At 36.5% G+C, this 12,217-nt stretch overlaps 1 protein-coding gene across 3 annotated transcripts in view; it reads left to right on the top strand.

The window, feature by feature from the left end:
- kif26aa (kinesin family member 26Aa) overlaps positions 1–12,217 on the top strand; it is a 132,385-nt gene that overhangs the window by 68,457 nt on the left and 51,711 nt on the right. For all 3 annotated transcript variants that reach the window (XM_088648541.1, XM_088648542.1, XM_088648543.1), the window contains one exon: positions 5,268–5,446. In XM_088648541.1, the coding sequence (XP_088504667.1) occupies positions 5,268–5,446 (179 nt within the window). The remainder of the gene's footprint in view (positions 1–5,267; positions 5,447–12,217) is intronic.

Here is a 12,217-nt window from a genome sequence, read left to right on the forward strand (position 1 = left end):
CTTCAGAATACTTTACAATGTAGTCCTCTTTCAAAATAAATTGGAATTACACAGAAACCTTATTTTTAGCCCTGGCAAGTAAAGAAGGGGATGACAGTAAAAAAGTTTACAATTGTATTTCCTTCTCAAGGAATATATGCTATTTGCATATTAGAAGGCTCTTAGAAGGTTCTTCTTTGTCCTACACCTTAAAAGGGATCTGATCTCCCTGAAAATCTAGCCTTTTGTGGGCAGAGATTAGTGGTTGAGTAACTTCTTTTTGTTTTCTTCAATTGTCATTTAGCATGATATATAATATTACAAGCAGCATGAAACAATATTATATCATGTCACATGCATATAAGAATATGTGCAACAAGAAATATAAAATAAATTTGCAATAAATTATGCTTAAAGATGCCTCAACCACACTGCATTTTCTAACATTTAATGTCTCCTGTAGAGAGACTGTTGTCACCCAGAGGTTATGTCTGAAATTGTCTTGATGGGCAGTTGATACTGTACGAGTATTCCTTCCCTAGTTGTTCCATCAGGTGACCTTTCTTGGCTTCTGGTTCACAAGGTGCTGATGGCCATCTGTGTTAGTGTCTGCTACTGTACAGCTGGCTTGAGGTGGCAGCCAGCCATGGAGCTTGGGGAGAAGCAAATTCGCTTTTAATAATTATTCCATGCTTTCCCTCAGAGACTTTCTTTTGTCACCTGAGGCCACTGCGGTGTGTTCAAGCACTCTCTCTATAATTGTTTATTTTATCCTTTTTTTTTCATACTCGGTTTTCAAAATTCTTTTAATTACTAAACCTGTTTTGTTTTTGAGTTGAAAATTGACAGTTTCAACTTTACTATCAGCACCCTGAACACATTTTTTGTGAACCTTAAAGTGACAAGTTAAATGTTTAATTTTTCACACTTTTCTCTTCAAATGGAATCACCCAAATAGACACAGCAATTTGTGCCAGGGTTATGGTCAGTGATAGTAAGTGGGTAGCTTCATTTCATGAGACTAAATCAGAGTGGATAAGACTCTACCAGGTGTTCTGCCTACCATTGCAAGCTTTATTACAGGGAGGAAAATAACCAAATTTCCCTATATGTGAGTGCTGTAGAAAATGTGATCTAAGTAAAATCATCCATCCATCTCTTTTCTAACTTCATCATCCTACTCAAGGTTGTGTTGGAGTCTGAGCCTATCTTGGCAACCGTAAAGCTGCCAATCAAAGCAAATTAAACTTAGCTGAATTTTTTTTAATCTTTGTGACATTTATTTAATTTTTTTTTCCTTCAGAAACTAAACAGACTATTATATATACAGCAGTAGTTCTTCTTGCATTAATGTGCTTTCTTTTGTGGTTAAGCTCTTCTATTTCATCTGGGATCCAAAATAAATACCACTTGCGTTTGCACCACAACAGCAAGTGCATTTTTATACATAGGCAATATATTAGATTTTCATGTTAGCAATGGTGTAAAGTCCTTCATAACTTAAACCTGTTTCACCTTCAGATGGAACCCTTTTTATGAAAACTCGTGATCGGCACAAGACGACTGTAGATTAAAATTCATGCAAATTAATTCGCCTCTTGGTAATAATGTACAATGCCCACTGGGATCAAAGGTTGCTGGGTATCCCCTGTAGGTGCAAGAGCTAAGATAGGCTGCCCTTTTACTGCCAAAGGTCTGATGAGGGGAATGCACCCCTTTGGCCTGTAATTGTCTGCAGCAGCAGGAGTATAAGACTGGTGTCTGTAGAGCCTTCTGAAATCAGGAGCAGACAGAAGGGACTTGATCTGTAACAGAGTCTCATTACCAGCGGCTAAGCCAGGAATGGACGTTGGACACCCAGCACAGCTAACATTGCCGGCCTAATTAACAGACAGGGGACACAGGACCCTTTTTCTTTCTGAGGCTCTGCAGCTTTTAAGGCAAGAGAAAGTAGCCTAAGAACTCCTGGCTCCCAAGAGGAAGATGGCTGATTGCTATTGGCAGCCTTCCATTCTTTCTTTCCTTTGTTTCTTGTTAACCCGGTGCCCTTGTGAATAGGTCTTAACACCCTGTTTTGCTTCAGACTAGCCTTTGACTACACTGATTGGACAGGTGAGAGTCTATGTTTAGACAATAAAGACAACGTGATGTAGCATGTGAGATCCAGCATTGCTATAGGACTCTTTAGACTGTTGAGACTCAATTAGCAGTCTAATTTATCATTATCTTTTAACTTTGATGTGTGCTTGATTATAGGATTTTAGTCTTTTTGCTTATCCTTCTCTTTCATCATGACTGTGTGCATGCAAAGAATGTTGAGTTTTTACCTCAATTTACTTTAATATTCAGTGCAAAGACAGTTTGTACACATAATTTCATTAGGCAAAAAACTGTTTAGCAGTGTTCAAAGTTTTTTTTTAATTAGTTACACTTTTAACTTCAGAAAAGATCCAGAAGATCTTGATGGAATTCTTTCATACAACAAGAAGATAACGACAGTCGGACTGGGTGTGAGATGAAGAGAAGTCAGTGAAATGATTTTTTAACAAAACCTAAATGGTTGGAATGAAAATTACAGGCCCAGAATAGCTAGGTTTGAAGCAAAAGATGAATGTATATCATGAATATTTGTATTGTTCAGAACTGTCGGAAGTTTATTTTTCCAATTGCATGTATTCAAAGCACTATTGAACTTTTTTTGTTCATTTTGTGGTGCAAACCAATTTCCATTTCAATTGTGCTTACTATTCAAATGGGAAATCCTGTGACTAATGTTCTTTGGATACACAAATGCAATTTAGAAGTAAAATCTGTTTTCTAGATAGTAGCCACAACTTGTAAAAGTAAAAAAAAAACAAACCAACACTTGGGAAAAAAACTAATTTGTAATGTTAATCAGTTAATAAATGGAAAAATAACAGCTTTTATCTTTCAGGGTCTTGAAATGCCATTTTAATGTTCACTTGGTTAATGAGAGGATATGCTTTTGCTTTAGTTATTATATTCTTTCCGTAATCAATTTGCCTTGCTTGACTTGAAGATTATGTTAATAAGACAGTTATTTTGCAGAGAATAATAAAATGGGCTATCACTCAGTGCCTGAGTACATATTACTCCCTGCGGCATGTAAAAAAAGGATTCTTTTATTTTTCTCCAAGATACACTCATCCATTGTATTGCCTGTGTTTTTTTTCTGGTAGCTTTATTGCTGCTATATATTTATACAAGGATCCAAGTGTCATTTATTATAGCAAAGAAATGAGATGGATCCCACAAGGTAATATAGTAAAAGAAGTCGAATGTCGCTCTAATGTTAAAGTTGCTGCACGTAGAATAAGATGTATGTCTGGGGAAAAAATCATTGTCCTGCCATTGGCAGATCTTCAGGAACATCAGCGTTTTATTTCCTATTGTCATCTTTTTGCTATAGACTGATGAGATATCCAGCTGTAATCCTATTAGCCACCATGTACAAACAGTGAAATTGTTGAATAATCAACTTAACGACTTGTTCAGCAGTTGCTGTGCTGATAATCCCCTGCACCATGTGCTGGCCCCATTAACATTAATCCAGATTGGCTTTAAAGGAAAAAAAAGAAGGAACTTCAATTTAATCGACAGTGTTACATCTGAAAAACATGCGTCCAGATTAAATTGCAATTGGACTGTTCATTTAAAAACAACTATTCACTTCTCAGCTTTGAATCAGTTTAGTGCTTAGTTTTTAAAATTGTTTTTTTCAGTAGATTCTGGTAATTGCAAGCAATGATGAAATCATAGCATTATGGCAATTTGCATTGAGTTAAACAGTTAGTCTATGTCTCAGCAATTTGTGTTGAGTTCTCCAAAGCTGATGGCTTTATGATAGTTCTTCTGCTCACCCTGTTATTTAGCACACATTTTGTTCTGGAATTGAAAGCATTTCATTTTTTTTCTGAACACTTCAAAAAGGTATGTCTCTAGAAAAAAGAATGGTGGAGGTATTTTGTTGTTAATTTGAGAGTGAGTTTTAATTATAGTACATGGTAGTTTGTATAAAAACTCTTCTTCAAGCACATGGATGTCCATTCCTTGCCCTGGAGGTGCCAATATACAGTATTTGCAGGTTTTCAAGGCCTCTTTAAAGCATCATCTCAAGAAGAAGGGAACAAGGTGTCAGGTTGGTCCCTTTAAGCCAGTAACAAGTGAGTTTAGTAAGGTTTAGCTATGAGTTAGAATGAAAACCCTTAGACACCCATTTGAGATTCAGGATTCGACAGAACTATCCAACAGGTTGTCTGGTGGAACAAAGTTGGTCCCTTAACAAAAAACAACAAAACACTTGAACACCCTTTGAAGCATTGAAATATTGCATGATTTAAAAAAAGGAAGATGAGCAAACTAAAATGTGTGAAGAGAAACCTGACAAAAAAAGCAAAGTGACACTTATGTGCCATTGGCTGTCATGCAGTCAGGCCTGTAATGGGGGACCAGTTGTATATTGGATACATGTAGCAAGTGGTGGCTTCCAGCAAGGGGGGTGTTGCAAAATCCTTTGTGACAGGTAGAAGTGAGGAGAGATAAGCAGCTGTGCCAGTGGCCAAATGAGAAACGCAGCAATGAGAGCACTCCGTTTGTCTCGCTTCCATTTCTTTCATGCTTGTCAGCTTGTTTAAGTGTGAATTATCCCAACCAAAGTAGTTCAGGCTCACTGAGCTAGTCCATGACTAGTCATGGTTGTAAACCTTTCCAATGTGAGGAATTGCAGGACTCATCTTCTCATTATTGCTTCTGAAGTGTCAGTGCCCAGGCTTATACTACCAGGGCCAGATTGAGAAGAGTCTTCTGCTGGACAGGTAGACCTTAATACGGATAAGTGAACGTATGCTTATTTTTGTATAAAAAGTAAGATATCAATTAGATGTATTTTGTGAAATAACATTAAAAAATTAGCAAGGAGCTTTAATTAGGTCATATAAACAGGCAAACCTATACATTGCATGGAAGCAGTTTGAAGCCCCCTTCAAAAATTTTGGGGAAATATATGGCCTTTAGTTCTTGATATCCATTAACTTTAAACAATATTTAAAACATCATATCAAATACTTTGCGATTCTTCATTTAGGGGGCTAAAATATGGATAATCAGGTTCTCTGTTTGCGTGGAAATCTGAAAATTGGTGGCATTTGCCATTGATGGAGAAAGCCCTATCATCTTGCCTAAAGAGAGGGCCTGACAGAAGAAGTGGGTCACTTCCGATGACAATTTTGTTAATCCAGTAATTGTTTGCTGTGCTTATTTCTCCACAGACTTCAACCCCAGGAGGAGAAAATGGGAAGGAAAGTTTGAGCACAGAGTCTGCCAGTACCAGGGTGAATAACTGTATGCAAACAGCTCCTCAGTCCAATCCTTTGCCTGCAGGTCAGAACATAGTGGGTCCACCTGCCATCACCCAAGGAACCTCTGCAGCTGCTTCCTTCTTCATAAGGTAAATAGGCGCTGTTCTTAGTCTGTTCCTGTTCTTCGCATGCTTTCCTCTGGTTAAATTAACTTTAAATACATGCCAGGACTAGGGTAATGGTGAGAAAATCTAACATGATACTTTGCATTTCATTATACATCTTTATCTTATTCCTTTTTTTCACTTATTTGCCAAGATTCTGCCAAATTTTCCCCTGGCCCGCTCATTACATGTTCTAAATTCTCTTTTGCCCTTGGCTATCCCTTCACTGTTTTTTCTTATTTCCCACTGGGAATGTGCAGCATTGATGATAGTTCCATCTAATGTGGTAAAATGGCAGTGATAGATGCATCGACTGGTCATTTGGAAACAATATCATAGCAAAAGGAACACTAGTGCATTCTACAGGAGTATTCATGTATGTAATAAATGGGTGCCTAAGGGATGCGTCATAATGGTGATGTATTAGCCTTTAATGGCAGTGGATGCTGAAAGACTTTCGAAGAGGGGAAAGATTGCTGGTCACTCACGGACCTGCATTGTCATATTTGTCGAGCATGACATTATGGTGCGGTATTTCAGTAATAGCACTTGGCTTACTAAATTACGTCCTCTGTTAAAGTACAAGAAGCTATGAACATTCAGAACATTCAAGTGTGCAGAAAATTATGAAACAAAGTCTCTTAGCAGTAAAGGATGGTGATAAAAGTTGCGGCGCGGCTCCTTGGATCTTCCTGTGAAAGAGCAAGCAGGTTAACCATGAGCAATGTCCTGTGACGGCACAGCTTGACCTGTTCATTGTTAGGGTTAATTTCATCGACTTGATTTATAATTTCTCTGTTTGTTTTGGGTCTGCTTTAAAAAAAATCAAAATGATTTTCGCAGAGGAAATCTAGGAAGAATCTGTTTTTTTAATTTGAGGAAAACTTGGAAGAGGGAGGAAATTAATAAAAGGTCACACCTCCATTTAAGTTTTTTGTTTTTGTGCTTGCACAACATGAATGATCTAATTTAAAAGTTAAAACTTCAAACTGTCATAGAATTATTAATGTAAATTATTGTATATTATTCTATGAATATTACTTTTTACTTTGTCCCGTAATGATGTTATAAGTCATCTTAAGGAATTAATATATGTATAATCACTACCATGATCATAAATATTCAGTACTGAGCATCATACACTCATGATTTAAATATATGGATTAGCTTTTCTTTAAAATACAGTTCCTGTGTAACTTAATGCCATTAGACAAATCATCTGGACAATCTAAATTTACACTGTAAATGAGCTTGGCATTATCCTTCATCTGTTTTTCATTTTTCACTCCCTGAGTGAAGATGAATATTGAAAATGAGAGAGCATATTGTAACATTAATTTTTCCACATGCAAAGCTCGGGAACTTTTGTTAAAAAAATCACATCAACCTACTTTTTAGAAAAGTGCAATTTCTGTTAACATATTATTTCAACTATGGCTATTAAGGAGAACAGTGCAATTCAATGGTGAAAAAGATTTTTGAAGGATCTCACATTTGCACTTCCATTTTTAAAGTTATTGATGTATGAGATGTTGAAAAGTAATCATTCTTTTTTTCCCCTTCTATGGAAATGGAAATTTAGATGAAAAATTAGTTGTACATAGACAAAGAATTGAGGAACCAGTGAATTTCAAAACCCTTTCACATCCATAACCCCTCCCATCTAAAACATAATCTGCTCCTTTCATTTGACATTCAGTTATAATGCTCGAGCAAATCCAATATGTTCAAATGGGTTTGTGGTAAAATTCCCTTGTTAATTAAAAACCAGCTGATGCTTTTAACAGCAAAGTAAATATTTTGTTCTTTCTTGTAGAATGTCTACATGACTCTTAATTTGATTTGCTCTTTTCTTTAAAGGACATAGAATAACAATGTAGGTTTTTCAGCTTATTCCTTAGGTGTCCTTCAGCTTATAGTTCGCAGTCTATATGAGTTCCGGCACAATGATAAAATACACCATGGTTAATCATGAAAGGCAACAGCTCAACTGTGACGTAAAAAGTATTGCATGTAGAAAATAAACAGACATCAGGAAAGCAAATGTGAGCCTCAAAGAACGCGTCAGTTTTCAAGCACCTTTACTCAAATGGTGATTGTGGAAACTTTTTGTACATTTTGTGCGAATATTTTTTGTTGCTGAACATGGCCTACCATAATTCTCTTACCAGAACTGAAGACTTACAAATTCTAAAAACAGTCATATTCGAGCACTGATTTTATTTCTGCAGTTTAGCTTTTGGAACCCAACTTAATTTGCCTGTTGGACAACAACTTCAACCAAAGTAATTTCATGCAGCTTTGAACAGAGGTTTATCCTTTTAGTTATGTTTTTTTTCCTTTTCCCTATTGGCATCTGTTTATTTTGTTTCCATGCAGAATCTGTTAATCTCAGTTACACAGACTGAGGCACATTCTGCCACCCACCCCCCAGTGAAGTGGAACTCCATCCAGCCTCTTACCACTAATCTCTCAAGGGCAGTAGGGGCCACAAAATATGCCTGGTACAATTACAAAGCTAATGTGACCAGCCTGACAACAGGATTCCTACCTTAATACATGTTCTCATGGCCTGACTTTACTCACCTGGTTTGTTGGCTCAGATTCGTCTCTGCTACTCTGGGGTCCCATGACCAGATAATATAGCCAGGCTGAATGGGCTTTTTCCCTAATCCTCTTTTAAACTGGAATCCTGTGTGCTTCACTGTCAGGACCAAAATGTAGAATGAGAGCTGTCTTTGTGTTTGCCTTATTCAATGTCAATAACATTTTTAAAATAGGAAAAATAGACATAAAAAAGAAACAAGTCCTTTAGGGTTTTTTTTATTTTAAAAGGCTAGCTTATTGTAACTGAATTAAGAGCATTTTTCACAGCTTTTGTCTGAAACTGAATAAAAACTGTTTTCATGAGAATGCTTCATGTAACGTGTCTTGATTGAAGTAACGGAATAATCCACAGGTTGCTCACTTTCATACATTTGCATAATTCATACAAGTATGAGTATTGCTCAACTCTATGAATCATGAAAATTTGTAAAACTTTTTTCATATTCATCTTTGTTTTTTTGACAGATTGTGAATTTTATTTTATCATTGAAAAGTATGACAGGAAGCTCTGAGAAGATTTAGCTTATTTTTTTAAAAAGCACCTAAAAAGAGTAGTTCCTGTGCCAAGAACCACTTCTTTTTTGTGGCATACTCAGCTTGTCCCCTGCTGGTATATGAGCACTGTCTCTGTCCCCTCCTGTCCTCAACCCACACATTGGCTTCTCCAAACAATGGTGAATTTCACTGTGAGAATCTGACTATCACAGTGCCTCAAGGATTCAGTCACCAGAATAGGCTCATTGACTGTATGCGCCCCATTGCGCGTCTACCTCTTATTTTGAAAGCGATTCTTGAAAATTTGTTCTATGGCATCTGTAGCTATCGCAGCACATTTTACAAAGTAAGGTCTTTCGGAATTATACTGTTATAAGGAGAAATGTGAGGCTATTTTGATATTTTTAAGTGATGGGAAACCAAGCCAACTTTCAAAGTCAATAGAATGAGATTCAATTGCGCACTGTAAATCTATGAAATCTGATATATATTGTGGGTTTTGTTTTATAAATATTTATAATCATTAAAGAAGTTATATTCTCTTCTTTGCTTTATTTGCTTAAGGGCTTAAAGCCATAAAGTTTTCGCCACCATGTTATGTCCACATTTTTTTCTTACCTATGGCAAACCATACATAGACATTTATAGTGGCACATAGATCTTCTGTAATATTAGTTTTTTAGATGGTCCTTTTTTTAAACTTTGTGTCCACTATAAGCTGACAGAAAATGTGTTGGAGGTATGGTTTTGGTATGTTAATAAATATTGAGATAGTTACCCTAACACTTTTGTGTTTAATCTTTCCTTTATAATGATTTTATTAATTTGTCTGTTTTCTTCTGATTCACATGGAAATTTCATTATACACAGTATTTCTTTGATGTTAGACTCATAAGAGCTGCTTTAAGTGGAAGCGAAATACAGTTGTTTTAGAAAAGTTGTTAATGCATGTGTTTCTAATCCTGGGTGGCATGTTAGGTGAAATTATAATGTCCAGCTTTGCCACAGAATTTACACAGCTGTCCGTTTGTTTACACTCATTGATCTCAAGTGATTTAGAGCATCGACCCTTAGATTTCTCAAAGAGTGAAAAACCCTTAAAGAATGGGCATCTAGTTTAGATTGCTGTGTATTAGGATCTACTTTTACAGACTTCTTTATTTTCAGATTAATTTATTTTTTCTAAAACAATGTCTGACTTGATCAATGACGAGCAACTACCCACTAGACTGACCAGGAAACATCCCCCTTATAATTGAGGTTAGTAAAAGGCCAGGCTCCTTATCAGTTTTAACTGTGTGCGTGTGCATGCTTTTGTAATAGGGGTTTGTGGGGGGGCAGCTTGCTAACGCTGAGCACACTGATTGTTCTGTGACTGAGCATATGATTAGCGTATTGACACTCCATTCTTAATAAAAAAGGCAGGACAAACAACAGAGCCAGCAAGCGCTTGGCTGCTAAATGACTAATGTGTTTTTGTGCCACGCATCAGACTGCTCAATTAGTACCTGCAAATTGCACCAGATATATTAATTTATCATAAAGATTGCACCGGGAACAGCAGAGACAGATGGGTGGAAGATCATTTTCAGAATTATTCTCCATACCTGTGCAAGCTGGATTAAAGCACACGTCATTAGAAAACGTGCATGGTTGAGGCTGTTTTTACTGACAGCATATGGAAAATTGATTCATGTTAGGTGTAAAAAGGTTTAGCTTAATTCAATTTGCTGATTGCCATACTGAGAAGAGTCCTAGAAAGTATACAGGTATGATATCTGGTTATTTTTCTGGAAGAAGCATTATGAAAGAAAAAATTGGGACATATGACTGTTTTCTTCCAAATGTATAATACAGGTTAATTCTTTTTGCAAAGCTAGTTAAAGGATTCATCTATAATTACCATATAATAATCCCAAGGCCAGGTGTTTTGTGTTGAAAATACAGTACTCTTAAACAGGAGACCTTGGGAAGTAACCATAGAAACAAATGTTTTTCAAATAAAAATAAATATAAAACAAGCATGATAATAACTGAAACCTGAAGATGAACCAACACTGCAGTTTATACATAAAGAACTGAAACAGTTGTTTCAAAGTATACAATGTTTAATAAGGTCTGAAATAAACCAATAAGTAGTGCCTATAAGAAATATACCTCTGACATTTACACTAGCCTTAGCAGAATTAACAAACAGCAAGGAAGAAAACATCTGTAATTTTCAGATAAAGACTTAAGGGAATGATCTGTTGAAAGTGTCAAAAATTAACAAGAGGGACTCTTAATGGCTCCTTGAACTTTGTTAGATTGACATTTAACTGAAACACCTTAATTATTCTGTTCTTTCGGTACAAGGTACCCATACCGGTAGTTTTTTTTAACCTTTTAAATCAAACAATTTCAAAGAGCTGGACACAAGCTGAAAACAGTGCTTGTTTGTTCCCCTGAGTTGCACTGTAAACAAGCAGCTTTGCTTGTCATTTGTGTTTTAAAAGCCTCTATAGTATTGCTCAGAAGAAAAATGGAATAAAGACCGTAAAAAATAAAAACAGTATTCAAGGTCTGTAACCGTTCAGGGCTTACAGTGTGTTCAAAGGTTTTTATGGATAACCAGATTTGAGAAAATGTGTCACTATACTAAAGCACATTTCTTTAGAAGATTTGCGTTAGTTGACAGATTTTTTTTGTAAAAAGTGTTGTTTATCTCATCTATCAAAACCAAGAACTTACTTGGAGATCTGGGTTGCTCTGAATTTTTTGTGCAGACACCCTGAAATGGAAATCTACTTATTAAAAGAATACAAGTAGGATATATCCTAAAGTTGATTTGTGTGCTATGCAAAAATTTCCCGAGGAGCTCAAAATCTGTGGCCTGGGTTTCCAGTTCTAATGCAAGGGCTGGGGGTGGGTCAGGGTGTGGAGATGACTTGTCACACGCATTCACTCACTCAGCACTGAAGATTATGCCGGCTAGTCAGGCAGTCAGAAAGAGAAATACATGCAAATCATCCATTTGGCTGGCAAATTTTGACTGACAGCCTTAATCCTTGTCAGTAACAAATTGGCGAAACAGATTAGGCCCCACTGCTGAAAGGGAACGGGAGGCTATTTTCTGAAGTGCCATAGCAGAGCTAGTGGATAACATGTAACTGGTTCAGCTTGTTTACTGGATTGAAAGAAGTCGCAGATGGTGGGCAGGCTCAGGCTGAAGGACCAAACAGACTGCATCAAACCTGTTGAGGGTAACACTGAAGGCACAACTATGAGGATGAAGTAAGTCTTTGTTGTCTGGGTTTGACAGGTTTCTATTCCTTTTCACTGGACTAACTTGGGAAAAGTTTCATGCCTTTTAAAATGGAATTATTTTTTGAGGGCCTGATAATTACAAGCAAGAGGGGGGCTGCATTTTAACGATTTTGTGAGTGGCACACAAAATGTTTAGTTACTGAAAGTGAGAGGGAAATTGTATTGGATTAAATGAAAGCTGGGGTGTCTTTTCAGTTGTTTAAACATAGGACTTATCGAACATTGGGAGTTGCACAGATTGATGTTTGCTTGCATACTGCAAGAGAATAATACAGATACACGACTTTTAAATTGATTTTCTATTGTTTCATTTTTATAAGAGCTTCAGTTTGAATTGAAGTGACTGGA

Source organism: Lepisosteus platostomus, chromosome 10 (assembly GCF_059453375.1).
Source record: "Lepisosteus platostomus isolate fLepPlt1 chromosome 10, fLepPlt1.hap1, whole genome shotgun sequence".
NCBI classification, from domain to species: domain Eukaryota; kingdom Metazoa; phylum Chordata; class Actinopteri; order Semionotiformes; family Lepisosteidae; genus Lepisosteus; species Lepisosteus platostomus.